Source organism: Opisthocomus hoazin, chromosome 22 (genome assembly GCF_030867145.1).
Source record: "Opisthocomus hoazin isolate bOpiHoa1 chromosome 22, bOpiHoa1.hap1, whole genome shotgun sequence".
Lineage (NCBI taxonomy): Eukaryota > Metazoa > Chordata > Aves > Opisthocomiformes > Opisthocomidae > Opisthocomus > Opisthocomus hoazin.
In genome coordinates, this window is record NC_134435.1 from 2,409,464 (window position 1) to 2,426,328 (window position 16,865).

The following is a 16,865-nucleotide window of genomic DNA, read 5'->3' on the forward strand; positions in this document are numbered from 1 at the left end:
TGCCAAACTCTTGGCTTTTCGATGCGTGAAGGTAAAAGAGAGTCTGGTGGTTTCTCAGCAGGAGCATCTCAGCTGTTCACGGGGATCTTCTGGGCTGTGGGAAGCGGCCGCCACAGGCTCCGGGACACTGCTGTGAACCAATATCCCCTGCCGTCACATCTGCAGAATTGCTGTGGGACACTACCAAGGCCAGGGCCTCGGGAAGGAGGGGAGGAGGGGAGGAAAACCACTCCGAGTGGAAGAAGAGTCATCTGCAGATCTTTTAAAAGTTAAAAATAGACAGGATTTTGTCTGCAGAAGACAGTTTGTTCTGTTATGCTACTGACATCATGTGAGCATGCTGTATGCTTCTGCATTTGAAGACTAAAACCGACACGCTGAAAACGGGAACTTTCTGGATATTCTGCATGCCTGACATTCAATGGTTTCAGCGAGCCGCCTGATATCATCTCATCCATATGGCTGTGCTTGGGTGGGGAACTAAACATCTCATTAGCTCTGCAGGGTCATTAAAAGCCGGAGAACAGATCATAAGGAATAATAAGGACGTATGTCATCATGTGAAGACAGATGATAAAAGCAACCGCGTCTGACACGGAGTGCTTCGATCTGAGGGGACCCAATTTACCAGCGCGGAGGAGCTGAGTGCTTGCTAACTCAGTAATGTCAGCGGAGCTGTTTACACTCTTTTCATCAGAAAAATCAGACTGACAGCATCGAAACGTGACCAAAACCAGAGGATGATACAGGGAATTTTGGCCTACATAACTCTGCAATGAGTTCACTGAGCATTCCTGGCTCTCAGGCCAGAACCGAGTCTACTAAACTGTGCAACATTTCTTCATAATCAAATTATAGTTTATACACAGAAACATAAACACACAGACATGTCTCTTCCTACAAACACACGAAATACATGCACACAGTGGAAAGCTGGCGTGAGGCTGGTGGAATTGCTGCACCGGTCTCGGCTCTGATAAGCAATGTCCCACGGTTGCAAAGCACCCTGACACCGACACCAGAGGCAAGAAAACGGTAAGAACTGGAAGTCTTCCTCAGTCTTGATTCAAATGCTGTAATAGTTCTCGTAGGATTTCACAAATAAGTAGCACTTATTCGACTGCTCAAAGCAGAGAAATAGCATGTCAGGCATTTATTCACAATTTCTTAATCTAGTTGATTGCCAGTTAAGAAAAAGTCTAGACTGTTGGCCTATTACTTGGCAGCAGAGAGGTTGTTTATTATTTTTCTACATGCTCAGAGCATTACTCCATTTACTTAAAAAAGGGGGAGAACTAAAATCCTATTTACTCTAATCTTTATCATATTTAAACTGGCTCCTCTCCGTAGGCATGCCCTGTTCTTTTACGAGCTCAACATTGTCAGCCAAAGTGTTGTCCACTTACAAATGTCATAGACACAGCGAATGGTAAGACTGAGTTATGCAAGTGTTTGGCCTTTTGCCTCGGAAAATAACTACTCAGTAGGAAGATACAAACACCATTGCATGTTCTCTCTGGGTTATAACAGGTCACAGTCACAAAATCCCCACTGTGTGTGAAATCTTCTTGCAACTTCTAGTTGTACAGCTTTAAGCGGACCCGAAAAATTAATGAGAGCGTCATTAAACATGTGGAGTAAGATATGGTAAATTGGTTACTGATGCCAGATTACTGGTGGCAACTTTCCCATGGCACGAGTGTTCTTTTTTTGTTGTGCTTTTTTTTTTAAGGTTTCATTTTTATCTGTGCCCAGCCCATCCTTTACCCACCCTCCCCTTTCTAATGGTTTTTGGCATGAGGTTTCCTACAACAAATGAAGAAAATGTTTCAGCTGAAGCCTTAACCTGATTATAACAACAAAGAAAATGCAAATGGCGTAGTCTCTAGACTCCAGATTGCCTCCTGTCAGGGCAGGTTTTCCCCCCCGCCGCCCCCATCTTTAATTTTTTCAGGCTAGAGCTTGGACATCTGTATACTGTTGCTGGATACCTCCAATATCTAGACATGTCCATATGCTCTCTCAGCTTCTGCCAACAAAGTGCTGGGGCTGGAATCAAATATCTGTAGGTTGTGCGTAGTAAAAATAAAATGGCAGAAGACAGACAAACCATTTGATGAAAGAGCCTGTTTCAGACAGAAAGACAGAGCTGTTCCATTGCAGAGTGTGTGTCTGCTTGGGGCAAGAACGTCTGGCTTTGAGCAAACCAGCTGTTTTTAGTTTGGATGGTATTTTATAAAAATTTTGAATGTTTTAGTCAGGTCTTACTCTGTTTTATCAGACACTTTCGATAATGTTGTACACTGCACCATGCCTGGGGCAGACTGGACGCTCAGGTGACTCGGCAGGAGTCCTTTTGCTCCTGGTCCCGCTCACTCACATTTGACAGAGCTCAGTAATTCAGCGGCAGGGTGGCGGCAGGCGCGGGACGGGCAGACAGCCGTTCCTCACCCAGCCGCAGCTTTCGAGTCTCTCGGCAGCCAGCGAGGGAGAGGAATGCGCTTCTCTAGACGTGTGTCTTCACATCTGGACCTGGAAGGGAAATGAGGTAGATGAGAACATACATGTAAGCGTCACGGGACAGCCTGCGCTGTTGCAATATAAATAGCTTTTACTGTCCTCACTGGCAACTTTCAGAGAGTCCGTATCAATGCACGTCTTTGTTTTCATAGAAACCTTAGCAAATGAATAGCAAATAACCTAATTCACTATTTGCTGTAGCAGACTGCTCCTAACTTGGGAACTAGGCCTGCAGAAGCGGTCCGGTGCACAACTGGCCAGGCACTACCTGACCTGATGGCCAGGGTACAGTGTTCCTAACGCCGCTACGCACCCTCAGGCATGGAATATTGGTTATTTTAGACTTTCCACCTGTCCTCCATGAAGCCTTTCCCGTGGACATCCCATAAAGTGCTCTCAGTCGAGAGGAGATGTTCCCTTCAGTCAGGAGCGAAGATGTAGGAAACGGTTAATGTCTCCAGCCAGAGCGAGGGTTCAGTCTGCAGGGAGCAGCTGGGGCTTGTCATCCCCCCCTCTTTGCATGTTAATATAGTCTCAAGACCTCTAAGTCTGAAAGCTCACTGTGTTCACAGCACATTCACACCAGCACTCAGCACATCACAGACCATCAAAGATGTGTGACAGGGAACACAAAAAGCGAGGAAAATTGCTGCTGAAGGTAAAGCTTCAGTAGCGAAAGCATTATGTCCCCACATGTAAAAGTTGTTAGGCTTCCCATTTGTTTCAGTCTTGTTGATTAAGGCTGAAAAATAAGGGTTTGACTGTCACGATGACCTCTCTAATTGCTTACGTGTACATGGCTTTCTAGTTTTACCCTTCAGGAAGAATCTGCATGTGGAAGAAAAGCCATGCCAGTCTTGAGTTAAAGAGAACAAAGATGGGTTTTTAGTTTTAAAAACTGTATTATGATACAGCAGAAAGCTAAAGATCTCACAGTCCTTATGCTTCATTTCCATGTTTTACCATTGTCCTCTGCACTGAAGCTCTAGCAACATGCATAGTGCAGAACTTTGCCTCAGGAGGAGCAAAATTGGTAGTACAGTATAGAATGACCATTTCATTCTCGCTTTTGATTTTGCAAAAATAATTTGGTTTTTTCACATATTCTGGCACATAATTTCAGAAATTGAAATTTAGAGCTGCAAAGTGCTGTTTTAATCAGGCACCTGGCCAGTGTTGTGCCATTTGCAAAAACATAACTTTCCTGCAAAAGGCGCCTTGCACAAAATCACTAATTATCCCTTTGCCTCCCTGATTTCACACACTTTTACTGAACTGTCACAAACATGTTTACTCGGGAAGTTAATCATCAGAATAAGCATATATGGTAAAACAGGCTGAGGGGATTCTTCCCATCAGGGGATCCCAGAACATTTTGTTTTCCTCCAGCCAGGCAGCGAATTAGTTTGTATGCCTTCCTTGCAGCATGTTAACCACATACTTAGCTAGCAGTCATTGCCAATGATGTGAATGAATCTCTGAAGGGGAATTTTTTTTCAAAGCTAAGAAATCAAAAACAATAGCCTAACAGCCGTGTTGGAGAAGGAGAGGAAGGAAATGGCCAGGCTGTAATAAAACTCACGGGAACAAGAAATATATAGAATACATAAAAATACAAGTAAAAAGTGTTTCAGTTTATGGTGATGATGTATCTTTCCCACTGGCCGAGGTGAGGAAGTTGAGTTTTACCCTGAAGAATCTGGGATGTGCTCATGGCGGTGAAAGGCGTGCGATTAAACGAGATCTTTGGGAGTGTCAGTGAACCCGAACAACTGAAGGAACATACCAGGAGCAAGAGATGTACTTTGCAATTTAGCTGATCTCCTCAAATTCACGGAGGTTTGAAGCAGAAACATTTAATTTCCTGAGATTGCAACTCATCTGTATAAATAGTAAGACAATAGTAAGATTCTTCTATGTAAGACTACAGATATTGTTATTTTTCAACAAATAAAAAGCTATGTGATAAGCAATGATGCTTGTTCGGGCAGAGTGATACAATCTAGACAAAAGGGAAGCAAATTCTCCCCTCTGCACCGACAAAAGGCATCCTGCTTGGCCACATCCTTTAATCCCAGCCCTGAAATTACTCACTTGTGAAAGCTACTTAATTGTGTTTAACTACATAGGCTTTACCGCGTGGAGACACAGGCTGTAACACCAGTAAGCAGCAGTCAGGACCACGACACTCGTTTCCATTGTTCTCTAGAAATTTGGGAAAATAAACCTGACAGCTAAAATAGCCCCTGGAATAACTGCAGCTGTTAGAGCCATTACCTACCCAAATTCAGGTACTTTTGGAGTGAGGAAAGTCTTGTTTCACGGGCCAGTTGAGCCAGGCAATTAAATTGGAACAGCAGCTTTGTTTCCTGTCGAGTACCTCTGTCTACCTTACTGCGCCGTGCCTGTCTGGTGGCTGATGTACAATGTGCAAGATAATTTGTGTGCAAAAGAAAAAGGAATTCTTAGGCTACTAATTTTATTGCCATGTTGAGTGGCCACTTCTGCGTTATGTTGATTGCAGGAATGCTGAACAGCTAGAATAGGTGGGAGAATGAGTTCCCTTCTAAAAACCGAGATTAGGATTTAAATTATTACAGATCCACGAGAAGTGTCATAGCACAGATTTCAGTTACACTTTTTATTCTAGTCTTCCATTAAGTTTTTTTCCAGCCACCTGCACTTGGGGAGTATCAGCTCATCTTTTACATGATCTTTAACTATAAACTGAGCTGATTACTTGATTTGCTGTTACAACTCTGTTAAAAAAAAAAAAGGGCAAGTACGATGGAAAAAAATAAGAAAAAAAGAGAACCTCTTCATAAAGAAGGATTCATGCTTCAGTTCTTTTCTACTTGCTTCTCCTCAGTTACTCAGGGGAACATTTTATCTCCAGCTTTTTGATTCCGGTTGCTGGCAGGGAATCTCAGAAGATTCCCACACTACTGGAAATAATATTTTATGTACCGAAGTTGAAAAAGGATAGCATGTTCTGCCAAATAACTAGGACAAACTTCTGACCTTTGGAACAATAACAGACATGGTATTTGGAAATGTTGATTTTACCACGGAAGTTCAAGTAAAAAAACTCCAAAATTAGTCTTGATAGACTTTATGGGACTGAAGCTGTGTGCGTACCTGGCTGTCATTTTTGAGAGCCTCTTCTACTCTCTCTCCAGTGGCAGCTATGTGACATTAAGAACAGTTGCTTTTCAGATCCGGGCTGTCCGTTCCACTATTGCTGTGCCTGCCATGATACCAGGCATAGCACCAAAAGAGTCTACAGTTGAGGCAAAGTCAAATTTCCTCAGATCTTTCTTTGAAGGAAACACTAGAAATATTATAAAACAGCTTGGAATGGCCAATAATGGCCTTGAGCACAAGAAAGACAATTGTGCCACAAAGGGCAAGTGGTAAAGAATAGCTGGAGAAAGGGAAGAAACAAGAACGCTCTTGTTTATTAGGAAGGAAAGAGAACAAAAAAACCCCACAAACAGAAGCTGTGTGCCTGTGTGGCTTTGATCTCACAGATTTACAAAACCGGACCTGGTGTAAGGAAGGAAATCTTCGAGGCACGTTCGATGCGGGGCTGCTTCCCGCCGGCCCCGAGGGGCCGGAGCCACTGGAAACGCAGGTCCCGGGGGGCCTGGGCACCAGTCCCAGGTCCAGTTTGCAAACCCCCCCCCCCGAGATGTCCGAGCTGTGCGGGCGCTCTTTATTGAAGCCCAAGACCCAGACTCGGTGCCGGACGCCCTGCCCTGGCGAGGCCTCGGTGGGCGAACGGGGATGGGGCTGCACCACGGGGCAACCGCCACCCCCCAGCCCCGCGCCCTGGGGCAGAGACTTTCGGGAGCTGAAGAATCAAGAAGGCGATCGCTCTGCGAGCCGCGGCTGTGAGGAAAAGGCGGGAACGCCCGCAACGCACAGCAGGAAGGGCGAAGGCACGACGGACACCCCAGCCTTCGCTGTCGTGACAGAAGTGCCCCTGCCCGTGGAAACGCTCATTGAGAAACGTGCCTCATTTGCTATCGAAACGCAATTAACGCGGACAATGAGTTCTTTCGGGTGCGAAGGCGGAACGGGCGGTGTTTCTGAGGAGAAACTCGACGGGTGCCCCGGGGGCGGCGGCTTCTGAGGAGAAACCGGCCGAGGTGTCACCCGGCGCTGGCCGAGCCGCGCCCGAACGGCTACCGGCTGCCCCTGACGGCCGGCCCCGCTGCACCCGGCAGCCTACGGCCCGGCCTCCCGAGCCGGCGACCCCAACCCCGGTCCCGGTCCCGGTCCCGGTCCCCCCCCCCCCCCCGCCCCGGACCTGAGGCGCCTCCTCTCAGCACGCATGCGCCGACCCCCTCCCAACCCTCGCGAGCCTTCCTTTCGGCCCCGCCCTCTCCCCACCCTACCGCAGGCGGGGGGCGGTGCTCGTCCCCAGCCCCGCCCTTCACTTCGCCCCGCCCCTCGCTCCTTCTTGCCGATTCTCTGGGTTAAAGAGCCCGCTCTCGCACTTTTTTTTTCCGGAGGGGAAGGAGGGGTGCGTGCGGTGGGCGAAGGGGGCCGGGAGCCGGGACGGCGGTGGCGGCTGCTGGCGGCCCGAGGGGAGGAGCGCGCCGGGCTCTGGGCGCGGGGTGAGCCGTAGGAGCTCCTGGCGCCGCGTCCCGAAACTTCCTCACCCGCCCGCGTCGCTTTGTGCGTCCCCGGAGGGCGGAGCCGCTCGGCTCAGGGGCCGAACGGGCGGGCGTAGGGAGTCCCGCTCCGGCCGGTAACTTCCCGCAGCCCGCCCGCGCTTCTCCTCACGGCGGGGCCGCGCGATGGGGAGCGGCGCCGGCCGCCGGGGGAACGCGGCGCTGGGAACCGGCGCCACCTGCCCCGGCCGCCGCCGCTGCTGCTGAGCCGGCAGCCGGAGGCGCCGCGGAGGAGCCGCCCGCCTGGTGAGCAGCCAGCCCGGCAGCGGGCACCGCGCCCGCCCCGCGGCCTGCCCTCTGCGTCTCCTCCCGGCGCCGTGCGAGGCGGCGCGGCCTTCCCCCCCCCCGCCCCCGGCGCGGAGGAAAGTTTCGGGGCGCTTCCCGCCCGCCCCCCACCCCAGGCACGGGGCAGCGGCGAGCGGGGCCTGGGCTGATCGCGCCGAGTTCCCGCCCGGAGGCCTCGCCCCCCGCCAGCGACCTGCGAGGAGCGGCGGCCGCGGGGGAGCGGGGCGGGAGGATGAGCTCTCCCGTCGAGCCCAGGATCAAACAGGCTCTGCGGAGGAAGCCGTCGGAGCGGACTCCTGAGGTAAGGGGGCCGCCGCCGCTTCCTTTACTGCTTATTTGTTGTTTTTCCTTGGAGGAGAGCCCGTCTGCCGGCCAGCTTTCGGCCTGGGTCGTGGCGTTCGCCTTGCCGCACGCCGCCGGGCTGGCGCTCGCGAACTGCTCCCTAGAGCTCGGGTATTTATTTAATTCTGCTTTCCCGAGCTGGCTCCTGTGAGAGTGCTGGGCTCCCCAGTTCCAGAAAGATGAGGAGCTACTGGAGAGAGTCCAGTGGAGGGCTACGAGGATGAGGAGGGGACTGGAGCATCTCTCCTGCGAGGAGAGGCTGAGGGAGCTGGGCTTGTTCAGCCTGGAGAAGAGAAGGCTGAGAGGGGACCTCAGAAATGCCTCTAAATATCTGCAGGGTGGGGGTCAGGAGGATGGGGCCAGACTCTTTCCAGTGGTGCCCAGCGACAGGACAAGGGGCAACGGGCACAAACTGAAGCAGAGGAAGCTCCAGCTGAACCCGAGGAAGAACTTCTTCCCTCTGAGGGTGACGGAGCCCTGGCCCAGGCTGCCCAGGGAGGCTGTGGAGTCTCCTTCTCTGGAGATATTCCAGCCCCGCCTGGACGCGGTGCTGTGCAGCCTGCTCTGGGTGACCCTGCTTGGGCAGGGGGTTGGGCTGGGGGACCCACAGAGGTCCCTGCCAACCCCTGCCATGCTGGGATTCTGTGAGAGCAGCGGTGTTCTGAACACCCGGTGACACCTCGACAGAGATGTAAGGCGCTCAGCAAACTGCTGCAGGCGGGCTGCAGGGAAGAGGAGGAGGAGGAGAAGCAGATCACCGAGAAGTAGAATTAGGCATATTTCGGTGATGCAAAACTTCTGGGAAAAGTTAGTGAGCTGAAAGGCTTTGCTTACCTGTGCAGCGATGCAGATTTAAACAAAACCGGAGTAATTATGCTTCGCAGGCTTCATGAGGAGATGTTTCTCCAGTGAGTGGGAGTGTGGAAAGACGTGAGGCTAGGTAGCGACAAGAAAACACGTTTTCCAATTAACTGCCTGCTCTGTCCCTTCCCTGCAAGCCAGTCTGTAATCAGCCCTGTATTTCTGGGAATGGTGGTGTCACGGAGTGTTAATTTAATAATGAAATATGTTTGATAGTATTTGCATTGCACTGAAAGGCTGGTTGGAGTGCGTTTGCTTACCCTACTCTCTTTTTTATTTGTTTGCCTTACTGTGATTTTTTTTTTTTTTTTTTTTTAAATATGCTCAAGAATTAGTGGTATGAAATGATCCGCTCTTGAGTTTGTCCCTTGGAGACCGGCAAACATCTGTTCTCCCTTGATACTTCACAGAGAGCAGAATGTCCTGCCTGGTCTTCCTTATAAGTTAATTATCAGAAGGCTGCTCGGGGAGAGCTGCGGCGGAGCCTGCTCCGGCATACGGCCGAGCAGGACAGGGACCCCGGCTCCCCTTCGAGTCCGTCTTGTGAGTGCGAGGCACATGTTCAGGCCCAGTGTTTACCTGCCTTGGGATAGCTGATACATTCCTCCTTGTGGCTCTGCTCCCTAAATTAACCATGAGGCAGTCTCTCTGTTCTTTCTGTTTTCTTATTTTTATCACCTCTCCTCTTGCTTCAGACCTTTCTTTCTCTTTGGCTGTAGTCTTCAGTTAGCAAAATTCCTTTGCCCGTGCGGTTTGCAGCGTTGGGCGACTGGGTTCAGCACAGAAGTGTCGTTCATGAGCTGGCATACCACGCTGGCTCGTCATGGGGTGGCTTTGGGCAGCAGGTAATCTGACCTGGCCCCAAACATCTGCCCGCTGCTGCTTCCAACTCCGATGTCTCACGCCTGGGTAGGGCTTTTGGTTCTTTTTTATTTTTCTCCAATTTTTCCCCCAGCAATTGTCATGGAATTGTTTAGGGTTGTCACCTTATTTTGCCTAAAACTGTCCTAAAATAAATATTTCACTTAACCTTGTCACGTTACACTGTTGGATGTTGTGGTGTCCAACTGCCCTCGGACCACGCTCGTGGGTTCGCAGGGATCTGTGCCGATTCCCGTTGGGACTGACGCCAGGGTTGTGCGCGGGTTTGAATTTGCCAGGGTATCACAGTGGTGGGGAAAAAGTCTAATCTTTGCTAATCTAACTAATAACACCTCTAAAATGATTTTTTTTTTTTTTTTAATCTTAATTCCTTTGTTAATCTGGCCCTTTTTTGGCAAGTATTTAGAGACGCTGCGCTGCGAGACTACGAGGGATTGAAGTTAAACATGTGCCTGAGACTTGGCAAGGCTGGGGCCTCTGTTCTGTCGCCTGTTGCTGAGTGGATGGTTACAGTCAAATCACTTTTGTTTTCTTGGGGTACTTTTGTTTATACACATTTCGAAACTGACGTGATGTCAAGAAAAGCCCTTCCCTGTTCCGACAGCGCGGTGTAGCTGGGGGTCCCCTTCCTGGGCCTGCATTAAGGCACAAAGTCAAGACCTGAACCTCCCCGGAGTTCCCGAGCGTGTGCTCGGAGATGTGGTGACAGATGGATGTCGGGGGAGAAGGGAACCGGAGGAAACGATTACAGTGTAATATTACTTTTGTTTTTTTAAAGTTGTTCTGAGCATCCTGATTTGTCACCTTTCTTCTGCAGGCTGCAAGGCTTAGGGCAGCGAAGTGGGAACCTGCTCGGTGCAGCCGTTGGGGTCAGACCCTGGCTTTGGGTGTCCCTGCGCAGGGTGTACGAGCTGGGGACGCCTGTCTTGAAGGATCCTGTCGTGCACAGGCAGAAAGTGTGGCTCCTCTGCTCACCTCCTACTCTCAGGGAAAGGTCTCATCAGCTCCTCCTGCATGGAACCAGCTGCGTGGGGCTGCTCGTGCCCTTTGACTGCATTTTTGTGCAGGAAAACCCCCCAAATTCCCCAAACCGTAGTGAGCCAAAGCTGCTTGACCACACGAGTTTCAGTCCCTTCCTTCCCCCCCTTCTCTGTTGCTCATCCTGCAGCTTATGTGAGCAGTTTACCTGGGCATGACAAATGACAGGGCTGGGGCTGCGCTGACCAGTGGTGTGGTCTGGTGCTTCACAAGTGTCAGCTGTGCAGCAGGCTCTGGGAGGGTGCAGAGAAATGATCCACACGTCAGATTTCGCTGATGAGTGGTGTGATCATCCATATGATTCTGATTTTTAGGACTTTTTTCTTGACAAAATGCTGTCATTTGTAAAGTCTAAGGAACTGAGCAGGGAGATATGAAAATATTTCTATGGTTTACTTATCTGGGGGAAATCTCTCCAAGACTTGCTCAAGTAAAAATTTTAATTCTTGATGCTACAAATGTTTTTGTTTGGAAAAATCTCTGTTAGGGCAAGTTTTCAGTGTTGTGGTAACATTCCAATGTTTGCTAATTGTTAAAGTGTATAAGTTATGCATATTAGACATGTACACACTTGATTTTTTTTTTTTTTGGTTGTTGTTGCTCAAATACTTCTTGTGTTATAATCTTTAATTTATTTGGCAAGGGGAATTATTTTGACAAACTCCTAGAGATTGTAGCTAGCATTTAATGACGTAGACATTTTTATGTAATTGCTGTTCTGTTACACCATTTAAAAACTTTCTTTGGTACTACCCAAGTTTGGGAAATCTCTTGAATTTTTTTTTTTCTTTCTCTTATTTTTGTTCTTCCCTCTGCCCTTGGGCATCTTAAAAGTGTACGGACCCGTGACGCAAGCTGCCCTTTCTTGTGGAAAGGCTTGCAGAACGTTTGCTGGTGGACTGAGACCCCTGTACGCGGCAGATTGCCGCTCTGGGGTGCGAGTTCCACCTAAGGAAAACTGAAGACTCGTTGGTTCCATAGATCTTCTGTGGCCGTGAGCTGACGCTGTGTATGAATCTGTGTCTCTATATTTGTGAGGGTTCTGTCAGATGTTAGTTTCGATAACCGATTATCCTAACAAATCATCGCTCCTGTGCGCACTGTCCGGTCAGGTAGAGGAAACCTTTGCGGTAATTGGACACTTAATCACTTGGGGAAAAAAAAAATCATACCTATATTTGAACTGTAGGATTTCATATGCTTGTTTAATATTTGAATTATCTGCATTTGCCTTCCAGGGTGATGCTGATCTCTGTGTGGCGTGAAATGGGGGGGTATTTATACATGCAGATCCTCCTGTTCTTCCAAGTTGGGAGCATGGGGCTGATGTCCTTCTGTGCAGTGTTTCAGCTTGGTCTTGCACATCACCCTGCCTGCTGCTTCTGCCACAGGTGGGGATATTATATTAGTAATATGGGAATATTTTCATAGAAGGAAATTGTTTGTTCAAAGCCGTACGAGGGAGAGACGAATGTTTATACCACTCTGTATGCCCTTTCATTAAAGGGTTGACTTTTTAAGGCGCAGAATTCCTTATCAGATCTATGCAAAGGCTGGGATGTTAGGCTTGTGGGGGGTGGTTTAGATAAGGTTTCTGTGGCTGATAGGGCAGAACAGCAAATGATTATGCTCCTTCTTCTTTCTCTTTCCCCCCTGTGAGCATGCTCTCTCCCATTTTTAATGGTCCTTTTCCCAGCGTGGTCTCCTTTTAGTTCTTGATGACTTTGTTCTGGACAGTATTTCCCTTCTGTGGTTCAGAAAGGTTTGCCTTTATTGGACTTCAAAGAGTAGAGTTTGTTTTTATACTCTAAGCTCTTGTATTTCCCTAACTTTGTACTATGTCTTGTTTCAGTAATTCTTGAATAACATTAATTCGACTTTATTTGGCAATACTAGCTCCTCCTTTTCTTCCTGTTCCCTTTTTATTAACACAGTGGAAGGAGAAAAAAACCCCCAATTTGCACAACTGTGTTATAACAGTGTCTGCTATTTGGAGGGTGTATGTGATGCTTCTTGATGGCTTATGTATAGAGAAATAGATCTGCATGAATCTAAATCATGCACAAGTAGTACATTGATGGGCATTATAAAATGGCTGTAATAAATAAAAAAAATTATTGCTGACAGCATAACAAAGGCACTCTTGTACTGTAGCACAGCTGAGCCAAACAGAGGAGAACATCTGCTTCTTGTTTCCAGAAATAACTGGTATTTTGAAGTGGGTTTTTTCATCCTTTTAATAATTTTCTGTAAACTCAGTAGGTGAAACGGGGTTAGCCTTTGTTAAAATCCATTGTTTCAGTAGTTTGCAGTGAGTTTTTCACAGTGTTAATGTAACAATGGTGTTGTTTTTGGATAGCCATTTAACGTAATCAGAATTGCAGAATCACTACAGAAAATCTAGATGCTTGCAATTGTCTTAATGCTGAAAAGAAATTTGTATTAAATGAAGCTGCAGATGCTGGTTTGTATTTAATGAAAATTCCTTACTGTTAGTACATGGGCCTCCAAAACAGGGAAAGAGGAGTGATGGAAACCCGACTCCTGCCATAATTCTCTGCTACCTAACCTCTGTCTTGCATTTTCATTCCCTTTTTTTTTTTTTTTTTTTTTTGTTAGTGATGTATTCTTTTGTAGCTGATGCTTTCTAAGACTTTGTCATGTGAGTTACAGTTCTGGAGACAACCAGCAGCTGCCTGGTGTAAAATGCTGGAGGTTGTTCTGCAGCTCTGTGCTTTGCCAGAGGGCCTCCCCAGCTCGACATCAGAGGTGGACTGCGCGGTGCAGAGGCTTGGTTCCGTCTTCACATTGACTGTGCTTGGAAGTTGGAAGAGGCCTTTCGAGTGGATGCATTGGTTATCGCTGGGTGATAACCAGAGTGATGGTGAACACGTACTGACACGCCTGCAGTTTACTACTGACGAATTCCTGGCTGGGTCGTTGTGTACCTTGGGAGTACAGAAAGGCAATCTGCATATGGCAGCAGTTGTTATTTACAGTTATAAGAACATACAACCTTGTAATATAATTACGACTACTTTATAAGCAGTCCTGTGAGGGTGACCAATACAGTTTATTTTTGTTCTGTGGGACTGAAAAATCAAGTGCAGAAAAATCAGTTGTTCTGTTACCAAAAACGTTGAGTAACCGCAGCTTTAGAGAAAGACTTGAGAGCACACGTGCTCCGGTCCTGCCCACTGCCTTGTTCACCACATATTCTGTCGGCATCTTTCTGAGACTGGAAGAGACTTAGAATTGTGAGGTTTTCTTAAATATTAGATTAGTCTCTTTAAATAAAATATGTTGTAAAGCTTTTTTCTTTTTATAGCCATCTAGTGCAATTAAAGTTCAGAACAGTAGTACCTGGGGAGTGACACGCTGGCTAGCATATTGGTGGCTCACAGCTCTTGGAATTGTTCTAGTCTTACTCACAGGCAGAATACAGTTTCTTTGTCAATGAAGAAGGTCCTGAAATTCTTTATTACTTTAATGAAATGGTAATAAACCTTCTCTCCTCCTCCTCCTGTGCTTCCCTGGCACATAGCTTTCAGCTGAAGGTAAAACAAAACCACATTTTTTTTCCAAGCTGCTCATTAAATTAATTTATTTAAGCTCATGATAAATACAGCGTTGACAATCCTGGAGGATTGTCTGACAAGCCTGGGAGCTTTGGGAGAGCTGCGTCTCTTCAGGTGCCAGCTTGATGAGTTAGGAAGTTTCTAGTGCTTACATTTTCCTCTATTTTGTCTTGTAAGAGTGCTTTGGGTGGGTAGTTGTCATTTATTATTCTTTTTCTTAATACAGTGTAGTATTGTGAGTCTTCATCTCAATTACACCTGTGGTTTTCCTGTAATAAAAAAAGCCGAGCATGCAAACTCTCGTACTACCTCAGTAAAATGCTTCTCGATAATTCATTTTCATAAACTCCGTGTTTGCACCTTGTTTTCTGAGATGATCGAGAATGATGTTCTTCGATAGAGAAGTCTCAGTCTCTTGTTCCAAAAATTCAGATGGGTACCAATCGACGCGTGTTTGCTGCTCGTCGCTCAATCTTGCTAAACGTCCCTGAGAAACCAGTGCAGGTAAAATGTGGTGTCCCCCTCCCCGAGGCTGGGCAGGGCCAAAGCTCTCTTCTGGATAATTAAAATTAACCTCCTTTTACATTATTAATCCCTGGCGGGTTGTAGGATTGACTTTGAATTCACAAAGTCTTCCCTGAAGTCTGTGGAATTCGGCTGTTTTCTGACAGTTGTTCTCGTTGCTGTGTGGACGCGGCTCTGCGCTTGCGACGTGCGGTTGGTTTGCTTGTTTCTCGGCCAGAAACACTCAACATCCTGGCATATGTTTTAGTACCCAAATAATTAAGATTATCACTAGTTGGAACCTGAAGTACAACACACTTTCTGAAGCTGAAAGCAGCCCTGAATTAGTTGCACTTAAAAAATAGGACCCATCTGTTGTTTCAAGTGAACCAAAATACAATCTTGGAGCATTTACCAGTTTTTAACCAAATGTTAATATATGTAAATATCCAGCTATAAGAGCTTCAGTGTCTGTCTGAAGAGGATTTTTTTGTTTGTTTTTGACCAGTTTTTGGAGCTTGTTTTTGTTGTGCTTTCAGCAGCAGGACTGAAGGTGTTGCTCATATTGGTCTTTTGGTTATTTATCTCTCGGTGACACGAGTAAGGTGCTCCGTTCACAGAGGAGGGCTCCTGGGTTGGCTTTTGGGCAGCTTGTTCCCTGTTTGAACAATTTAATACTAAACAAGTAGAGAAAATAACATGAATGTTGCTGGTTTGGTGAGTTTTTTTGTTTTTAGAGACTGTGTGTGTATCAACCAGGATTCTGGGTGAGGGTGTCAAAGACTGACCTGGAGGGAGAAACTTGGGCAGGAGTGAAGGGGGTAAAAAAACTTGGGTGGAAACAGGGAAACGTTGTGACTCTTCAGGTGCCCTGAAGTAGGTGTATGAGTTGTCTTGATTAAGCATTTTTGCAAGAGCGTTATGAACCAAAGCTGAAGAAGAAAAAAAAAAAAAAAAGGGGGGGGGGTCAAAACCAAACCCACAAAAAACCCCTCCCCAAAATCATTTTCCCATTCACCTTTCAGGTTGGAGAAGTGCCAAAGAAAGTAAACTTGTAATAAAAACTCAGAAAAGTAAATTAGCCCGAACGTTTGTTATTCGTCACCTAAGGCAGTGCTAATAACCTGGGAATGTGCTTACAGTTCTTCCATCTAGTAGCTGTGACTTTATGGTTGCTGATCTCCCTGGCAGCTGGGGTCCGATCAGGGCTCTGTCGCTGGCCGAGTAAGTGTGTGGTGCTTATGTCATTACGGTGTAGAGCAGTCGGCGTTACTCCTGGAAGCGTCCCAGCGACTGGCTTGGCGCGGTGTGTGCAAACGGATTGTGGTCACGCCGGTTTCCAAAGCATCCCTTTTCGATGGGGGGCTGTGAAGTGTCGTCGGGACTGCGTTGCTGCTGCTTTTCCCGGCGTGGGCAGAGCCTGGATTGCTTGGACCTGCTGCTCTTAAACCGAACGTGTCGGTGCCCGCTGGTAGGGATCTCAGCAGGTGAGGGGACTGGAGCATCTCCCCTACGAGGAGAGGTTGAGGGAACTGGGCTTGTTCAGCCTGAAGAAGAGAAGGCTGCGACGGGACCTTATAAATGCCTACAAATATCTGAAGGGTGGGTGTCAGGAGGATGGGGCCAAGCTCTTTTCAGTGGTGCCCAGTGACAGGACAAGGGGCAATGGGCACAAACTGGGGCACAGGAAGTTCCGTCTGAACATGAGGAAGAACTTCTTCCCTCTGAGGGTGACGGAGCACTGGAACAGGCTGCCCAGGGAGGCTGTGGAGTCTCCTTCTCTGGAGATATTCAAGACCCGCCTGGACAAGGTCCTGTGCAGCTTGCTGTAGGTGACCCTGCTTCGGCAGGGGGGTTGGACTAGATGACCCACAGAGGTCCCTTCCAACCCCTACTATTCTGTGATTCTGTGATTCTTAACCTCTACCCGAGCTGGTACTGCACTGCGGAGTAGCTTGCCTCTTTAGCCTTGCAAGGGCAGAAGTGTACAGATGTTGCCTCTGTGACAAGTGATGCTTTTTGGTTTTGTGTGCAGGATTGGAAGGGTGGCTGTAAGTTAGCTGCCCTGGCCCTTTCCTCCTGCCTGTTCCGCTGTGCTCGGTAGCAGCCAGAGCCACCGGAGTCTGATGCTTCGTTTTCGATTGCCAACTGCTGCTCTTGGGTCATGACTAGTGCA

General features: G+C 47.8%; 1 protein-coding gene across 11 annotated transcripts in view; it reads left to right on the plus strand.

Annotated features, from left to right (window-relative positions):
• Positions 1-7,528: 7,528 nt before the first annotated feature.
• The window catches only part of RAPGEF6 (Rap guanine nucleotide exchange factor 6), a 134,225-nt gene continuing 124,888 nt past the window's right edge, over positions 7,529-16,865 (plus strand). For 7 of the 11 annotated variants that reach the window (XM_075441593.1, XM_075441602.1, XM_075441597.1 and 4 more), the window contains exon 1: positions 7,530-7,785. In XM_075441593.1, the coding sequence (XP_075297708.1) occupies positions 7,717-7,785 (69 nt within the window). In that variant the 5' untranslated portion in view covers positions 7,530-7,716. Of the gene's footprint in view, positions 7,786-16,865 lie in introns of all 11 variants that reach the window. The other 4 variants (XM_075441603.1, XM_075441598.1, XM_075441605.1 and 1 more) reach the window with 2 other exon arrangements.